The 19,932-nt window shown below is 47.0% G+C and overlaps 1 protein-coding gene across 1 annotated transcript in view; it reads left to right on the forward strand.

Moving 5' to 3' along the window:
- Nucleotides 1-19,932, forward strand: part of LOC144479671 (beta-galactosidase-like) — a 77,284-nt gene that overhangs the window by 33,477 nt on the left and 23,875 nt on the right. Inside the window, exon 14 of the mRNA XM_078198673.1 lies at nucleotides 10,106-10,237. Within this exon, the coding sequence (XP_078054799.1) occupies nucleotides 10,106-10,237 (132 nt within the window). The remainder of the gene's footprint in view (nucleotides 1-10,105; nucleotides 10,238-19,932) is intronic.

Below are 19,932 nucleotides of genomic sequence, written 5' to 3' on the forward strand. Positions count from 1 at the left end.
ACCGTGCGCAGCCATGGTCTCCATATTACATGATGTGGAGATGCCGGCGTTGGACTGGGGTAAACACAGTAAGAAGTTTAACAACACCAGGTTAAAGTCCAACAGGTTTATTTGGTAGCAAAAGCCACACAAGCTTTCGGAGCTCTTAGCCCCTTCTTCAGGTGAGTGGGAATTCTGTTCACAAACAGAGCATATAAAGACACAGACTCAATTTACATGAATAATGGTTGGAATGCGAATACTTACAACTAATCAAGTCTTTAAGAAACAAAACAATGTGAGTGGAGAGAGCATCAAGACAGGCTAAAAAGATGTGTATTGTCTCCAGACAAGACAGCCAGTGAAACTCTGCAGGTCCACGCAACTGTGGGAGTTACAAATAGTGTGACATGAACCCAATATCCCGGTTGAGGCCGTCCTCGTGTGTGCGGAACTTGGCTATCAGTTTCTGCTCAGCGACTCTGCGCTGTCGTGTGTCGCGAAGGCCGCCTTGGAGAACGCTTACCCGAATATCAGAGGCCTCTGATATTCGGGTAAGCGTTCTCCAAGGCGGCCTTCGCGACACACGACAGCGCAGAGTCGCTGAGCAGATCGGCCTCTGATATTCGGGTAAGCGTTCTCCAAGGCGGCCTTCGCGACACACGACAGCGCAGAGTCGCTGAGCAGAAACTGATAGCCAAGTTCCGCACACACGAGGACGGCCTCAACCAGGATATTGGGTTCATGTCACACTATTTGTAACTCCCACAGTTGCGTGGACCTGCAGAGTTTCACTGGCTGTCTTGTCTGGAGACAATACACACCTTTTTAGCCTGTCTTGATGCTCTCTCCACTCACATTGTTTTGTTTCTTAAAGACTTGATTAGTTGTAAGTATTCGCATTCCAACCATTATTCATGTAAATTGAGTCAGTGTCTTTATATGCTCTGTTTGTGAACAGAATTCCCACTCACCTGAAGAAGGGGCTTAGAGCTCCGAAAGCTTGTGTGGCTTTTGCTACCAAATAAACCTGTTGGACTTTAACCTGGTGTTGTTAAACTTCTTACTCTCCATATTACAAACAGGGTGTGGAGACACTGGAGAAGATACAAAGAACAGTTCCAGACCTGACTAGATACATTTTTCAGGAAAGACCGGGGCAGGAATGTTACCACCGCCCACGCTGGCAGGATTTTCCCACCCCGCTGCAGTGAACGGAGATGTGGCTGGGCGCCAAATTCTCCGACCTTGCTGCAGTGGCAGCGTGGCGTGAATGGCTAGTAAGATCGCACCCAGGGACTATTTCCCCTAGAAAGAAGAAGACTGAAGATGACCTGAGAGAGGGTGTATAAATTCTGAGATAGTTCCAGGGTAGACATAGAGAAACGTTTCAGTTGCTCGGGAGACCAAAAGTAGTGATCGCAAATATGAGATATCAATGGGCAGGATTCTCCGCTCTCTCTCCATGGCGTGAGGAGGCAGCCTGCCATCGGCCAGGGATGGGATCCTCCTGTCCCACCGCTATCAATGGGTTGCTCACATACCGGGAGTGGAGGGGAGGTCGCTGGCGGGAATGGCTAGAAAATCTCACCCGATTGAAATGTAGTAAGGAATTGGTAAAACACTTCTCCATGCAGAGAGTAGTCGTATGGTGGGGAGTAGTTGAGGCCAATAGCATAGAGGAAAGCTGGTTAATCACAGGACAGAGAAAGGAATCGGAATATAAAGTATATAAAGAAGGGAGATTGTTATGGATTGTGTACTCTGACATGGGGCAGGTGGGATAAAAGGCCATTCTCTGCCCAATTCTGCTGAGTGTTTGAGCCTTTACTGCAATGGTATTAAGCCGATGAGTAACCTTCATAGAGTTAATGTAGCTAACTCCCTCAATTTGGGAAAATTGAAAGCTTCTTGGAAAGTAACTGCAGATATTGGAAGTATCTATACAATGGTGTAGTGCGTAGATTGAAACTTTTGTGACAATGGTAATGATTGGTAACCACCAGGTTAAAAACAGCAATTTATTAAATAATTAGTCCATGTCATGACTGCTTCAATATGCTTCTTCTCCAATCAGCTCCAGGCTCGATTCTGATAATAAAAGCCTGTGCTCAGCTCAAGAGTGGACGATCAGGTCACATGACCCTCTTGACACTCATCCCTTAAAGACCATAGGACCATTAGATATAGGAGCAGATTTAGGCCATTCAGCCCATCGAGTCTGCTCCCCCATTCAATCATGGCTGAAAAAGTTTCTCAACCCCATTCTCCCGCCTTTTCCCCGTAACATTTGATCCCCTTGCCAATCAAGAACCTATCTATCTCTGTCTTAAATATACTCAATGACCTGGCCTCCACAGCCTTTTGTGGCAAGGAATTCCATAGATTCACCACCTGTGACTGAAGAAATTCCTCCTCTTCTCAGTTCTAAAGGGTCGTCTAATGTCCTTTAGGGAAGGCAATCTGCCGTCCTTACCTGCTCTGGCCTACATGTGACTCCAGAGCCACAGCAATGTGGTTGACTCTCAACTATCATCGGGAAATTAGGGATGGGCAATAAATGCTGGCCAGCCAGTGATGCCCATGTCCCACGAATGTATGAAAAGAAACTTAAACCAGCGCCCTCATCCTTGGCGACATTGCTGCTAGCAGCTTCCTGCCAAACCCCTGACCTCGCCATTCTGCAGGCTTTGTAACTCTAGGATACCCTTCTCTGTGTTTTCCATTGCAAGGGCCACTTCCAGGATCTTTTTAAAATTTACTTCTGATTCTGCCAGTAATTATTTCCGTATTGCCGCATCACTTACACCGCATACTAAATGGTCCCTCAACATGTCATTCAATGCTGAACCAAACTCCGTGTTCTGCTATGTGTCTTACCCTTACCAAAAATACTGCAGTGGTCTCCCCTGGGGCTCTCCTTATTGAGTTGACTTTGCACCTTTGCAATATTACTGAGGGCTGAGACTGGTAATCCCTTTTTATTGGTTCCACAAGCTCTGCAAAGGTTTTGATATCAGGAGCATCCGGGGATGTTAAACTTCTGATCAAATTGTATATCTGTGTCCAACGCACAGGAACAATATAACCTTTTTCTTATCCTCCCCCTCTATTCCATTAGCCTGGAAACATTATTGCAAACACTCCACATACTGTACCCAGTCTTCGGAATTTGCCTCCAATGGCTCTAATTTGCCAAAGATAGGCATGTTGCTGATTTCCTCTTTGCAGATTGGACCCTAGTGGACATAAACTGGACCATTTCAAATGAGGTTTCCGTCGCACTTTTTACTGTTCAGTTCACACACTTCCATTTTCCTTGTCGCCAACGTGATAATCACAATGATTGGCAACCACCAGGTTAACAGAAACAACAAGTATTTGTTAACTAACCCAAACTATGTACAGAGTGATTCAATATGCGTCTTCTCCATTCAGCTCGATATTCGATTCTGCTGGTACTCAGCCTTGGAAATCATGCAGCGCCTGCCCCACTGGGCAATCGGGTCACGTGACCCTCCAGACGTTTGCCCCTTTAAAGGGGCTCGCTTCTTCACCCTTCATCTTCCCCCTCCCCCACAATCTTCGAGATATGTGTTCCTCTAGATCTGACCTCTTGAGCCATGTCGTAGCATTTTCCCCTGTGAATATATCTATTTCAATCTCTATCTTGCAACTCTCTTCCTCTTTGTATTATTTGTCTCTTGCTTGCCATGTTTGAACCACTTTTTGTTGACCTTTTGTTCCCTCAGTTCCAGTTCCCATGCTTAGGTAAAATTATCATTTTTATTAGATGATCTGAACTCCTGGTTTGCACAAATCACTTGAAATGAACTTTTCTCTTTTGATCCCATCATTTTTTTTTTGTCGTAATAGAAATCTTTTACGGGCAAAATAATGGTTGAAGCAAAACGTTATTTTTTAATTGCCTGTTTCATGATAAATGTATTAATTGAAGTGTTTTTTAATGGATCCATTGAAGCTGTTACTTAAAGTCCTCAGGTAGTCTGAAAATTCTGGGCTGTTTACCCCACAACCGTTAAAGTTCACCTTTCAATCATACTGCACTGTTAAGGATCTACCCTTTGTCCCTTCCCCTCAGTTTAGAACGGATTAGGTTATGGCTGGATGAGTTCCTTTCTCAGCTGGGGTCCATTGTCCAAGGCGATTGCGTCTAATGGCTTCTTCCACACCCAGATGAATACATAGAATCCCTACAGTGCTGAAGAGGCCATTCGCCCCATCAAGTCTGCACCAACTCTCTGACAGAGTATCTTACCCAGGCCCTCTTCACCCACCCTATCCCCGTAACCCCACACATGTACCCTGCTAATCCCCCTAACCTAAACATCTTGGGGCCCTAAGGGGCAATTTACCATGGCTAATGCACCTAACCTTCATATCTTTGGGCCATGGGAGGAAACCAGAGCACCCGGAGGAAAGCCATGCAGACACGGGGAGAACAGGCAAACTCAACACAGACAGTCACCCAAGGCCGGGATCGAACCCGGGTCCCTGGTGCTGTGAGGCAACATTGGAGACCGTTTGGATGTTTTGTGGTTGGTTCAGGAGATGGATCATTCAGAACAGAAAAGGTTTGCCAGGATGTTGCCTGGTATGGAGGCTATTAGCTATGAGGAGAGATTGACTAAACTGGGATTGTTCTCCCTGGAAAGACGGAGGCTGAGGGGGACGACCTGATAGAAGTTTATAAAATTATGAGGGGAATAGATAAGGTGAACAGTTGGAAGCTTTTTCCCAGGGCAGAAACGACAATTACAAGGGGGCACAAGTTCAAGGTAAAGGGAGGAAAGGTTCAGTGGAGATGTGCGGGGGAAGCTTTTTACACAAGAGGGTGGTGGGGGCCTGGAATGCACTGCCAAGTGAGATGTTTGCAGCAGATACGTTAGCCACATTTAAGATTTATCTTGATAGACAGATGAGCAGGCAGGGAATAGAGGGATACAGGCAGTTGATCTAGATAGGACAACGTGATCAGCACAGACTTGGTGGGCTGAAGGGCCTGTTCCTGTGCTGTACTGTTCTTTGTATTCACACCATAACAAGTCCTTGGAGGCAGAAGTCCCTTCACCAAAATTCCCTTATTTACAAGTCTGACAACAGTATACAGAATGCTTTCAGCTAGCAGTTTACACTAGGAGTCCCAGAGGAACTGACACGCCTGGTTAAGTACAAAGCAAAAGGCTTCCTGATTGGCCCATCAATTTGGCCCTTAATCTGGGAGTTCATATTCTAACAGGCCCACCTCAATTGCCTGATTAAAGTGGTTACACACTCATCTAAATTGATTTGTCTCTGATGGTCTAGAGTCATAGAGTCAGAGAGATTTACAGCATGGAAACAGGCCCTTTGGCCCAATTTGTCCATGCCGCCCTTTTTTTAAACCACTAAGCTAGTCCCAATTGCCCTCATTTGGCCCTTATCCCTCTATACCCACCTTACCCATGTAACTGTCTAAATGCTTTTTAAAAGACAAAATTGTACCCGCCTCTACTGCTACCTCTGGCAGCTTGTTCCAGACACTCATCACCCTCTGTGTGAAAATATTATCCCTCTGGACCCTTTTGTATCTCTCCCCTCTCACCTTAAACCTATGCCCTCTAGTTTTAGATTCCCCTACATTTGGGAAAAGATATTGACTATCTAGCTGATCTATGCCCTCATTATTTTATAGACCTCTATAAGTCTACCTCTAGACTGACTGATTCCAATCTAATGGCTTTAGAATTTTCTGGGTGCAGCTGTACAAATGGTCAGCCATCTTAGAACCTGCTGTTTGAGTCACTTATAATGTTGCTGTTCCGTCTTGTCACTTACACGATGGTTTCAGTCCACTCCATGAATAGCCATTTTCGATATTAAAAAATGAGTTTTTTAATTGAGATTTTTTTTAAAAACAGCTACAACATTTGTCAACAGCACCAAGTTTTGAGCATATTTATTCAACTATTTACAGCCATGTGTTTAAAAGTTATAAACAAAGATTGTTTCAAATGGGTGTGAACGGAAGTCATTGCTTCAAGAGCAAACCAAGTCAACTGATGCAGCTTCCAACTCTTCACCTTAACCATCTTTCTCTGCATTTCTACATCTTAAAGTGCTTAAGAGTTGCTTAACTTTTCCGACATTTAAATTCTTTGATTTGAATATCTCTTTTTAACACTCTGTTTGAAATTGTGACTGACCACATCCTCAACGGGGATTGAATTCAACTTATTTTGTCTTCCTCTATTTTTTACGTGAGACACTGCATTGAAGTTAAAATGCGGAGATAAGAGAAGTGAACACAAAAAAAGGCAACTGAAGTGAGCTAAAATTGTGCGCTGTAGCTTAACATGGTAAACAAACTGCAGATATTAACCACAACTTGTGTCTATGGCACCTTTTCCATACAGAGAAAGATCCTGAGAGGCTGAGCAGAAGGTAGTGAAGTTGAGGGTTGAATTTTTAAACAGTTATTGAGAGTTGCAGTTTGCCACCACCAGCCAGCGTGCCAGTTTGCCGGTCGTTTTCCTGCCTTCACGCCATTTTGGAAGTGGGTGGTTGGTGGGCGGTGCCACAACTCCACCCATAAGCAGTGGGTGGCGAGTGAGGGCCCTGAAAGCAAGAATGCAGATGCGATAAGCAGCTAGGAAGGCAAATGGCTTGTTGGCTTTCATTGCAAGAGGACTCTCGAGTACAGGAATCATAGAATCATAGAATTCTTACAGTGCATAAAGAGGCCGTTCAGCCCATCAAGCCTGCACCGACTCTCCAACAACAATTCTACCCCTCCGCCCTATCCCCGTAACCCCCATGTACTTACCCCACTCATCCCCCTAGCCTACACATCGTGGGACACTAAGGGGCAATTTAGCTTGGCCAATCCACCTAACCTGCACATCTTTGGACTGTGGGAGGAAACCGGAGCAACCCGGAGGAAACCCACACAGACATGGGGAGAACGTGCAAACTCCACACAGACAGTGACCCAAGGCTGGAATTGAACCCGGGTCCCTGACGCTGTGAGGCAGCAGTGCTAACCACTGTGCCACCGTGCTGCCCTATCAGTTCCTACGTGACCACTTAACCACTGTTCATTGTCCTAACTTCCTATTAACTAACCTTTCTCCTGTGATTTGAGCAATTTACACTTTGAAAAGGATTAACGCTGGCCAATTTTCTCTCATTGAGAATTTTGCAAACTTTATTTTGGATAGATGTTGTTCTTCTCCAAAGAGACCAGCCTTAACTTTGTTAACCTTCTTCAAAACTTCTGTTTGAGAGAATGACTGCAGCTATATAAACCACTGCCCTGAAAGTAGCTGTGGACAATGCACTGTGGCAAACACTTCAACAGAAAAAATGGTATTTAGATTTAAAACTGAGATGATCTCCTATAGGATTGTTTAGAGTCAGTGGATTGGTCAGTATTTAAAAACTCTGTGACCAGCCTGAATGAATACGCCACTACATTAATTGATTTCATTAGTAAGTGTGTAGAAGACTGTGTGCCAAAGAATCAAATCCGTGTGTTTCCCAACCGGAAACCATGGATGAACAGGGATATCCACTGCTTCCTCAGTCCAGGTCTGAGGCGTTCAAGTCAGGTGACCCTGACCTACACAAGAAAGCCAGATATGATCTAAGGAGATCCATCAAAGATGCCAAAAGACAGTACTAGACCGAGCTAGAGTCCCAGGCTAGCCACACTAATCCCCGTCGACTATGGCAAGGTCTGCAAGACGTTACAGACATTACAAGATGAAGGCATGTAAAATAGCTGGCTCCAATGCACCCCTCTCTGATAAACTCAACGCATTCTATGCCCACTTTGAGCAAGAGGTCAGCGAGAGCACGCCCTCCACCCTGGAAGCCCTGGATGAACCTGTATCTGGGTTCACCATTGCAGACATCAGAGCAGCCTTCATGAAAGTTAACCCACGGAAAGCGACTGGCCCGGATGGGATACTCGGACGAGCACTCAGATCCTGCGCGGATCAGCTGGCGGGGGTATTCACAGACATCTTCAATCTCTCTTTAAAACAATCTGAGGTCCCTATCTGCTTCAAGAAGATGACCATCATCCCAGTACCAAAGAAAAGTCGAGCAGCGTGCCTTAATGACTATCGTCCGGTGGCTCTGACATCCATCATCATGCTTCGAAAGGCTAGCACGAATCAATTCCAACCTCCTGGACTACCTAGATCCACTACAGTCCGTCTACCCCCGCAATAGGTCCACAGCCGACGCCATTTCCCTGGCCCTGCACTCAACCCTGGAACACCCAGATAACAAGGACACCTATGTCAGACTCCTATTTATTGACTACAGCTCAGCCTTCAACACCATTATTCCAACGAAACTCACCTCCAAACTCCGTGGCCTGGGCCTCGGCTCCTCCCTCTGCGACTGGATCCTGAACTTCCTAACCCACAGACTGCAATCAGTAAGGATAGGCAACAACACCTCCTCCATGATCATCCTCAACACCGGTGCCCCACAAGGCTGTGTTCTCAGCCCCCTACTATACTCCTTATACACCTATGACTGTGTGGCCAAATTCCCCTCCAATTCGATTTTCAAGTTTGCTGATGACATCACCATAGTGGATCGGTATGGCTCCTGCTCTATCCAAGACCGCAGGAAACTACAAAGGGTCTTGAACGAGGCCCAGTCTATCATGTAAACCAGCCTCCCATCCATTGACTTTGTCTACATTTCCCGCTGCCTCATAATTAAGGACCCCACACACCCCGGACATACTCTCTTCCACCTTCTTCCAAAGGGAAAAAACTACAGAAGTCTGAAGTCATGTACCAACCAACTCGAGAACAGCTTCTTCCCTACTGCTGTCAGACTTTTGAATGGACTGATCTCACATTAAGTTGACTTTCTCTGCACCCTAGCTATGACTGTAACACTACATTCTGCACTCTCTCCTTTCCTTCCCTACGTATGGTATGCTTTGTCTGTATAGCGCGCAAGAAACTAAACTTTTCGCTGCATACTGATACATGTGACAATAATAAATCAAATCAAATGAGATGAGGAGGAACTACTATGTTATGAGGAGAGATTGGGTAAACTGGGGTTGTTCTCCCTGGAAAGACAGAGGATGAGGGGCGACCTAATAGAGGTGTATAAAATTATGAAGGGCATAGATAGAGTGAACAGTGGGAAGCTTTTTCCCAGGTCGGAGGTGACGAACACAAGGGGTCACGGGTTCGAGGTGAGGGGGGCAAGGTCCAACACACATGTCAGGGGGACGTATTTTACACAGAGGGTGGTGGGGGCTTGGAATGCACTGCCAAGCAAGGTGATTGAGGCGGACACGCTGGGATCGTTTAAGACTTATCTAGATAGCCACATGGACAGACTGGGAATAGAGGGATACAAACGAATGGTCTAGTTGGGCACATGAGCGGCGCAGGCTTGGAGGGCCGAAGGGCCTGTTCCTGTGCTGTTGTGTTCTTTGTTCTTTGTACTTCTTGCGGAGGATGGTGAATTTGTGGAACTCGCTGCCCCATAGCGCGGTGGAGTCTGAATCGTTGCATGGTTTCAAGAAGGAGATAGACATATTTCTGATTTTTAAAAATGGGTTCAAGGGATATGGGGAACAGGTGGGGAGGTGGACCAGGAAGAGATCAGCCATGATCTGATTGAGCCTGCTCTGCCATTCAAAGGGCTGAATTCCCTACTTCTGCTCCTCGTTCCTATGTTGTAGAAGGCTAGTAGACATCACGCAGTAAACACAGAAATAATTTACTGAGAAGGCATTTTACCTCCAGCACTAATAATCTTTTTCCCCAAGTGTTGAGCTGCTCTGAAATTGAGCAGATGTTTAACCACATGCAGCTTTGAAAATCGCTGCCAGATACATTGGTTGATACGATACATCGTACGCAGCTTCTGAAATAACTTTGTGACTGAAACTAACTCTAAAATCCTCACAACGAAAGCCTGCCTTGAACACCAATCTTATCCCTGATCGCTGATTATCATATGTCATGAGCTTGCTGCATCCAAAACCACAGCTCTGTCTATATTATCAGTCTGACTGCGTGACTCTCAAACTCACATTGTGTCCAAAGCGTCTCAGTTTTGCCTTATGTTTGTCCGTTAGGTTTTCCAAGGAATTCTGGAGAGAAATAAAGTCAACGCGATCAACATCACCGGACAGGCTGGATCAACACTTGATATCTTAGTGGAAAACATGGGCAGGATTAATTTTGGAGGAGGTATCAATGACCTGAAGGTAAATATATATATAATGTATTTTACAGTACTGTCCCTGTCATGTTACTGGAAGGTCTTGAGTTACCCGACTTTAATAAGGCGGCTTAAATTGGTGCCATCTGGTTCTCCATCTTGTTGTCAAGGGGAACGGGTTCTCCCGATCTGCACTGTCCAAACTCCCTCATGATTTTGAACACTTCTGTCAAATCTCCCCTTATTCCTCTTTAAAGCAGTCCAATCTGTCTGAATAGATAACTCCAATAACTGAAGTTCCACGTCCCTGGAACTATTTTCACTGCCAAGAACAGTAACTGGAGCTCTTTATTTTCTTGTAAACTCTTGGGCCGACACCACGGGGGAATTTTCCCGTCCCGCCTGCCATGAGAATCGTAGCAGGCGAGGGGCGGACCATGGAAAGGTCCGTTGACCTCGGGTAGGATTATCCGGTTTCGGGGCCAGCGCGCCTGGCAAATCCCGCCCATAGCCTCTCAACAGCCGTGTAGAGAGATTGTCCAGAATACACTCTGTATTCACGCCTCCTCCATGCTTTTTACTAATAATTCTCTGTTGGCCTTACATTAAAGCAGCTCTGTCAGAGAGGTGAAGCACACTGTGTCTCCTGGGTATATGGCCTGAGGATTTTGATGCTGAAATTGCTGTTGAGGTTGTCCTGGGTCACTGTAACTGCTTGGCTGTGTAAATGATGGTTGGCGTTAAGTTGTTGAGTTCTGCAACCGTCCCCGGACAAACCCTCTACCCGACTACCTCCAACTAACTGACTACCCCACAACTCCCTGACTACTCCCCTGATTTGACTGCCTCCCTGTCAGCCCTACCCAGTTACCTTTCCCTGACCATCCATTGCTGCAAGAGTGGGGAATTATCATTAAGAGATGTGTGGCATTTGTGTGCTGTTGCAATCTTCTTCAGACCATTGGATATACAACCCACAAAATGAGGGATACGGCAAGACAGTGGAGTTTTGAGGTGACTTGATTGAAACATTTAAGATTCTGAGGGCTATTGACAGGGTGGATGTGGAGAGGATGTTTCCCCTTGTGGGAGAATCTAGAATTGGGAGTCACAGTTTAAAAGTAAGAGGTCGCCCATTTAAAATAGAGATGAGAATTTCTTTTCTCTCAGAAGGTGGTGAGAAACGCTCTTCCTCGAAAGGTGATGGTGGAAGCAGAATACTTGGATACGTTTTGAGGCAGAGCTAGAAAGACTTTTGATAAACATGGAGGGGGGGCGGTGAAAGGATATCGGGGAAGGTACAATCAGATCAGCCACAATCTCATTGAATGGCGGAGCAGGTTCAAGGGTCGAATGGCCTACTCCTGTTCCAAATGCATCTGTTGTTTTATCATATCTGGGGTTTCCCCTCCTCATCAAGCAGACCAGAGATGCCAGCTAGATCAGGTCCATGCCCCTAACATTCTGCCAGGTATGCCCCCTTGCACAGACTGTCTGCTGGGTCACGACTGACGGACAGGAGTTAAAGTTCTACTACTTTCCGCGGCACGGTGGCACAGTGGTTAGCACTGCTGCCTCACAGCGTCAGGGACCCGGGTTCCATTCCAGCCTCTGGTTACAGTCTGTGAGGAGTTTGCACGTTCTCCCCATGTCTGCGTGGGTTTCCTCCGGGTGCTCCGGTTTCCTCCCACAATCCAAAGATGTGCGGGTTAAGTTGATTGGCCAGGCTAAATTCTCCCTTAGTGTCAGGGGGATTAGCAGGGTAAATGACAGTTACGGGAATAGGACCTGGGTCCTTGAGGAGGGAAATCTTCTTCTGGTCTTACCCAGCCTGGCCTGTGCGTGACTCCACTCTGAAGTAGCCCAGCCAGCTGCTCCGTTGCATTAAACTTCCACTGGGATTTAGCTGAGCGCCAAATGCTCCGTTTCTCACTGGCAGTGGTGGCGGGACGTGAACGGCCGGAGGATTCTCTCTGCCTGCTCAAGCTCCTCCTCTTCATGCTTTAAAAACGTCAATCACATGATCTCTTAATCTTCTAAATGCCTGGTAAAACAATCCTTGTTTTCATAATCTGAGCGTGTGTGATTTAACCCTTGGAGTCCAAGTGTTTTTCTGATGACTCTGCGTTGTACCTCCTCCAAGAGCAATGTGTTCCTCCTGAGGTGTGGTAACCAAAACTACTTGCAGCATTCCAGGTCTCATCTAATCAGGGAGTGGCAGAAGCATGACCCCTAACTCCTTGTATTCTAGCTTTCTGGATAAAGAGGCCAGCATTCCATTAATTAAACATCATGATTATTTTCTGTACCTGACCATTGACATTTAAATAGCAACGCAGAAACTAGAAGCAGGAGTAGGCACTTCGAGCCTGCTCCGCCATTCATTTTGATCATGGCTGATCATCAAATTCAATATCCTGATCCCCCTTCTCCTCTCCCCCCCCCCCCCCCCCATCCCTTGATCTCTTTAGCCCCAAGACCTATTGTTAGAGTTCTCTTGGGTAACAGCAATCTAAAGGCACACTCAGTCAACTCCTGACACAAACAACGCTGGACACCATGCATCCAATGCAAGGTCTTCAATCACTTGTGCACAAGGAGAACTCTCCACGGCCAACTCGGAATGGCCGGAGCAGCTCTGAGTGCACAGAGAAACAGCTCAGCAGTTATAGTCAATTACAGCAAAACAGCAACAAGAGATTGTTCACACCTTTCATTGACATAGATATTTGCCAATTAAATCCCAGCCCTTCGCCCTTTCTCATTCGATTAAAAAATTGACTGCTGACTAATCCTTCATTTGCACAGCATATCCCCATATCTCGCCTTTGGTATTTGTTATGGAAAAAATCTGGTCTTGTTCACCCTCTGGTGAAGGCCGAAAAAGGAAAATGTTATGGGGGCCTGTGAAGAAATAGCAGAGACTGACTCCTTTTGAAGGTCAGTAAGCTGATAAACATTTCCCACTACTGTACAGAGAAAGCATGAGTTTTTAATTTGAACACTTTAACTTCCAAACTATGAAACTTGAATCTGAACTTTTTAACTTCCACACTATATATCTAATTTCTTCTTGAAATCAAACAATGTTTTCGCCTCAACTACATTTGGGGGTAGTGAATTCCACACATTCACTCTGGGTGAAGAAATTCATCCTCATCTCCCCCCGACAGAATCCGCACACCCCCTCATCCGCTCCCCACCCCGCAATGCCAACACCCCCCCCCCCCCCCCCCCCCCGCCGCCCCAGAGCAGGCTGACTGATGCCCCCGGCTGACCTCCCTCACGGCCCACCCTCCTTCCCCGACCGATTCCTATGCAGTGTGCCAGTGGGACCCCCCCAACCCCCACCAATCGTCCCTTTGGCCCTGCCCCCCCAGGGCACTACCCCTATGCCCAATAGGCAGTGCCGATGTAGCCCATGGGCATTGGCACTTTGGCACCCTGGCACTGCCCAAGGGGCAATGGCCAGGGGGCACACCCCCCACCGCCCGACCCTCTGGGGGGCCCTGATTGCCCCCCTTCACTCCCGTAGGGTCAGGCCACTAGCTCTCCGTTAGTGGGAGCTACTGTAATCCCCGCTGCAGTGAAACACTCTGGCGGGGGAGGGGAGATGTTAGTGGGCCCGGAGACTGCAATCCTGGGCCCGCTAATGAAATTTAAATGATATTTAAATGACCATTTGCATGGTGTTAGTGTCATCCCGCTGATTTTCAGCACGGAGCAGATGCCACCGGAGATCCGGCGCTGGGAGATGCAAGCGGGGCACGAACGCGTGTGCAAACCCTGCGAATCAGTCAACGCGAGAATCTCCTGGCCCACTAAAAATTAGCGCAGCGGAATGGGAGAATCATTGCCCAGGGTGCAGCCCCGCCACTGCCCCGGGTGCGGCCTCGCCACTGCCCCGGGTGCGGCCTCGCCACTGCCCCGGGTGCGGCCCCACCACTGCCCCAGGTGCGGCCCCACCACTGCCCCGGGTGCGGCCTCGCCACTGCCCCGGGTGCGGCCCCACCACTGCCCCGGGTGCGGCCCCACCACTGCCCCAGGTGCGGCCCCACCACTGCCCCGGGTGCGGCCCCACCACTGCCCCGGGTGCGGCCCCACCACTGCCCCGGGTGCAGCCCCACCACTGCCCCGGGTGCAGCCCCGCCACTGCCCCGGGTGCGGCCCCACCACTGCCCCGGGTGCGGCCCCACCACTGCCCCGGGTGCAGCCCCACCACTGCCCCGGGTGCGGCCCCGCCACTGCCCCGGGTGCGGCCCCGCCACTGCCCCGGGTGCGGCCCCGCCACTGCCCCGGGTGCGGCCCCGCCACTGCCCCGGGTGCGGCCCCGCCGCTGCCCCGGGTGCGGCCCCGCCGCTGCCCCAGGTGCGGCCCCACCACTGCCCCGGGTGCGGCCCCACCACTGCCCCGGGTGCGGCCCCGCCGCTGCCCCAGGTGCGGCCCCACCACTGCCCCGGGTGCGGCCCCGCCACTGCCCTGTACAATGGCAGTAAAACATCCCTATTCCTATACTCAAATCCTCTCGCTATGAATGATCAATGTACTTAGACCCTGATGCATCTTTGGACTCCCAGTGTTTGTAGCTTCTCGCCATTTCGAAAGTATCTATTTGTTTTTATCTCCAAAGTAAAGGCCTCACATTTGTCTATATTGAAATCCATTTTCATGTTTTTCCTTTCATTTAATTGATTACTATCTTTTGGTAATATTATCTTTCTATCCAAACCGCCTACAATGCTTTCCGTCTTGGTGTCACCAGCAACTTTGTATATGTGGTTTTCTAATCTGGAGCTGAAGCAGAGAATAGTTGACGTACAAAGACGTATGTTTGTGGGGCACCACCAGTCACATGACACTGATTCGAATTCCTGTCCATTATCCCAACTCTCTGTGTCCTCCCACTCACAGCCAGCTTCTGAATAAGGTCAATAATTTACTCTCAGTTTGTCAATCTTTAACCTTAGTTAACGATCTCTACTGAGAAACTTTACCAAGTGCTTTCTGGAAGTTCATATAAATAACAGCCATAGATAATCCCTTGTTCACGGCTTAAATCATCACTTCAAAAAATCCTATCAGGTTGTTGGCATGATCTGCCCTGTACAATTCTTACTGGGTCTCCCTGATCAACTGAAATACTTTAAGGAACTTGGTCTTTAACAATACACACATAAATTCCTGACAGTAGGTTTTGATGGGCGGCACGGTGGCAGAGTGGTTAGCACTGCTGTCTCACAGCGCCAGGGACCCAGGTTCGATTGCTGGCTTGGGTCACTGTCTATGCAGAGTCTGCACATTCTCCCCTTGTCTGCATGTGTTTCCTCCCACAGTCTGAAAGACGTGCTGGTTAGATGCCTTGGCCACGCTAAATTCTCCCTCACTATACCTAAACAGGTGCCAGAGTGTGGCGACTAGGGGATTTTCACAGTAACTTCATTGCAGCGTTAATGTAAGCCTACCTGTGACACTAATAAATAAACTTTAAAAAAACTTAAACTTAGGATGGCTGGTCTTTAATTTCGCTTTCTAAATAGCAGAGCGACAGATACAATTTTCCAATTTTCTTCCCCCAAGTGTCATATTATCAGTCCCATTACAAGCTGGGTTAAAGGGGTGTGATATTGTCTATCTCAGGGGAGCCAGGCTCCCACCATCTACCGAAGGCACCCAGTTTTCTGGCCTGCATGCACAGCGGAACTTCTGCAGACCCAGATGAGGGGAGCAAAGGCGCAGCAGCTACATTTGCAAATGATATAAAAATAGGTAGGAAGGTATGCTGTGAGGAAGACGCACGGAATTTGCAAACAGTTATGGATAGGTTGAGTGCAAAAACTTGACAGATGAATTATGATGTGGGAAAGTACAAAGTTGTTGACTTGAGCAGGAAGAATGAAAAAGCGGAATATTACTTAAATGGAGAGCTGCTACAGAATGCTGAGTTGCAGAGCGATCTGGGTGTCCTTGTGCATGAGTCACAAAAAGTCAGTGTGCGGGTGCAGCATTTAATCATGAAGGCTAATGGAAAGCTATCCTTAATTACGGGAGGAATTGAACACAAAGCTAAGAATGTAATGCTTCACTTATACAGTGCGTTGGTGCCAAAAATTGATGACAAGAAGGCTATGGCAGGTGAGGACCTAGAAACTATCACTATCACAAAAGAGGTATTGTTGGACAAGCTAATGGGGCTAAAGGTAGACAAGTCTCCTGGCCCTGATGGAATGCATCCCAGGGTACTGAAAGAGATGGCGGGAGAAATAGCAAATGCACTAGTGGTAATTTACCAAAATTCACTAGACTCTGGGGCGGTTCCCGCAGATTGGAAAACAGCAAATGTGACGCCACTGGTTAAAAAAGGAGGTAGACAAAAGGCGGGTAACTATAGGCCGGTTAGCTTAACTTCTGTAGAAGGCAAAATGCTTGAATCTATCATCAAGGAAGAAATATTGAGACATCTGGATATAAATTGTCCCATTGGTAAGACGCAGCATGGGTTCATGAGAGGCAGGTCATGTTTGACTAATTTGGTGGAATTCTTTGAGAACATTATGTGCGCAGTGGACAATTGGAACCTGTGGATGTGGTGTATCTGGATTTCCAGAAGGCATTTGACAAGGTGCCACACCAAAGGCTGCTGCATGAGATAAAGATGCACGGTGTTAATGTATTAGCATGGATGGAGGATCGGTTAACTAACAGAAAGCAAAGACTGGGATAAAGGGGTGTTTTTTTGGTTGGCGATCAGTGACTAGTGGTGTGCCTCAGGGATCAGAGTTGGGGCTGCAATTGTTTACAACTTACATAGATGATTTGGAGTTGGGGACCAAGTGTAGTGTGTCAAAATTCGCAGATAGCACTAAAATGAGTGGCAGAGTAAGGTGCGCAGAGGACGCTGAAAGTCTGCAAAGGGATATAGATGGTCTAAGTGAGTGGGCAAGGGTCTGGCAGATGGAGTACAATGTTGGTAAGTGTGAGGTCATCCATTTTGGTAGGAATAACAGCAAAATTGACTATTACTTAAATGGTAAAAAAATTGCAGCATGCTGCTGTGCAAAGAGACCTGGGTGTCCTTGTACAAGAATCACAAAAAGTTGGTTTGCAGGTGCAGCAGGTAGAGTCATAGAATCATAGAGGTTTGTAGCATGGAAACAGGCCCTTCAGCCCAACTTGTCCATGCCGTCCTTTTTATTAATTCATAAGCTAGTCCCAATTGCCCGCATTTGGCCCATATCCCTCTATATCCGTCTTACCCATGTAACTGTCTAAACACTTTTGAAAAGACAAAATTGTACCCAATTCTACTACTGCCTCTGGCAGCTCGTTCCAGATACTCACCACCCTCTTAGTGAAAAAATTGCCCCTCTGGACACTTTTGTATCTCTCCCCTCTCACCTTTAAACCTATGCCCTCTAGCTTTAGACTCCCCTACCTTTGGGAAAAGATATTGACTATCTAGCTGATCTATGCCCCTCATTATTTTATAGACTTCTATGAGATCACCCCTTAGCCGCCTATGCTCCAGAGAAAAAAGTTCCAGTCTATTCAGCCTCTCCTTATAACTGAAACCATCAAGTCCTGGTAGTGTCCTAGTAAATCTCTTCTGCACTCTTTCTAGTTTAATAGTATCCTTTCTATAATAGGGTGACCAGAACTGTACACAGTATTCCAAGTGTGGCCTTAGCCATGTCTTGTACAACTTCAACAAGATGTCCCAACTCCTGTATTCAATGTTCTGACCAATGAAACCAAGCATGCCGAATGCCTCCTTCACCACTCTGTCCATCTGTGACTCCACTTTCAAGGAGCTATGAACATGTACCCCTAGGTCTCTCTGTTCTGTAACTCTCCCCAATGCCCTACCATTAACCGAGTAAGTCCTGCCCTGGTTCAATCTACCAAAATGCATCACCTTGCATTTATCTAAATTAAACTCCATCAGCCCACTGGCCCAATTGATCAAGATCCCGTTGCAATCCGAGATAACCTTCTTCGCTGCCCCTTATACCACCAATCTTGGTGTCATCTGCAAACTTACTAACCATGCCAGAATCCAAAGAGCTTCTACAAATACATAAAGGCCAAAAGAGTAACTAGGGAGAGAGTAGGACCTCTTAAGGATCAACAAGGTCATCTATATGCGGATCCACAAGAGATGGGTGAGAACCTAAATGAATATTTCTCATCAGTGTTTACTGTTGAGAAAAGCATGGATGTTAGGGAACTTGGGGAAATAAATAGTGATGTTTTAAGGACTGTACATATTACAGAGAAGGAGGTGCTGGAAGTCTTAAAGCGCATCAAGGTAGCTAAACCCCCGAGACCTGATGAAGTGTATCCCAGGACATTGTGGGAGGCTAGGGAGGAAATTGCGGGTCCCCTACAGAGATATTTGAATCATCGATAGTCACGGGTGAGGTGCCTGAAGATTGGAGGGTGGCAAATGTTGTGCCTTTGTTTAAAAAGGGTTGCAGGGAAAAGCCTGGGAACTACAGGCCAGTGAGCCTCACATCTGTGGCGGGTAAGTTGTTGGAAGGTATTTGGGGAGACAGGATCTACAGGCATTTAGAGATGCAAGGACTGATTAGGGACAGTCAGCGTGGCTTTGTGAGTGGAAAATAATGTCTCACAATTTGATTGAGTTTTTTGAAGGGGTAACCAAGAAGGTAGATGAGGGCAGTGCAGTTGATGTTGTCTACATGGACTTTAGCAAGGCCTTTGACAAGGTACCGCATGGTAGGTTGTTGCATAAGGTTAAATCTCACAGGATCCAGGGTGAGGTAGCTAAATGGATACAAAATTGGCTTGATGACAGAAGCCAGAGAGTGATTGTAGAGGATTGTTTTTCAAACTGGAGGCCTGTGACCAGCAGTGTGCCTCAGGGATCGGTGCTGGGTCCACTGTTATTTATCATTTATATTAATGATTTGGATGAGAATATAGGAGGTAAATAAGAAGGCTAGAGGGATGGTGTTTAAAAACAGCGAGGTTATGTTGCAGCTGTATAAGGTGCTGGTGAGGCCACACCTGCAGTACTGTGTACAGTTTTTGTCTCCTGACTTGAGAAAGGATATACTGGCACTGGAGGGGGTGCAGAGGAGATTCACTTGGTTGATTCCAGAGTTGAGAGGTTGGCTTATGAGGAGAGACTGAGTAGACTGGGGCTATACTCAATTCAGAAGAATGAGGGGAGATCTTATAGAAACATATAAGATTATAAAGGGAATAGATAAGATAGAAGCAGGGAAGTTGTTTCCACTGGCAGGTGAAACTAGAACTAGGGAGCATGGCCTCAAAATAAGGGGGACTGAGTTGAGGAAGAACTTCTTCACCCAAAGGGTTGTGAATCTGTGGAATTCCCTGCCCAGTAAAGCAGTTGAGGCTACCTCATTGAATGTTTTTAAGGCAAGGATAGATAAATTTTTGAACAGTAAAGGAATTAAGGGTTATGGTGAGCGGGTGGGTAAGTGGAGCTGAGTCCACGAAAAGATCAGCCATGATCTTATTGAATGGTGGAGCAGGCCCGAGGGGCCAGATGGCCTACTCCTGCTCCTAGTTCTTATGAGACCTCCTCTCGAATACTGTGTCCAGTTGTGGTCTCCTTACTTAAGAAAGTACGTTGATGCATTAGAGGCTTTAGGCTGTCTACTAGATGGATACCTGGAGTGAGCGAGTTGTCTTATGAGGATAGGTTAGACAGATTGGGCTTGTTCCACTGGCGTTTAGAGGAGTAAGGGGTGA

Source organism: Mustelus asterias, chromosome 2 (genome assembly GCF_964213995.1).
Source record: "Mustelus asterias chromosome 2, sMusAst1.hap1.1, whole genome shotgun sequence".
Lineage (NCBI taxonomy): Eukaryota > Metazoa > Chordata > Chondrichthyes > Carcharhiniformes > Triakidae > Mustelus > Mustelus asterias.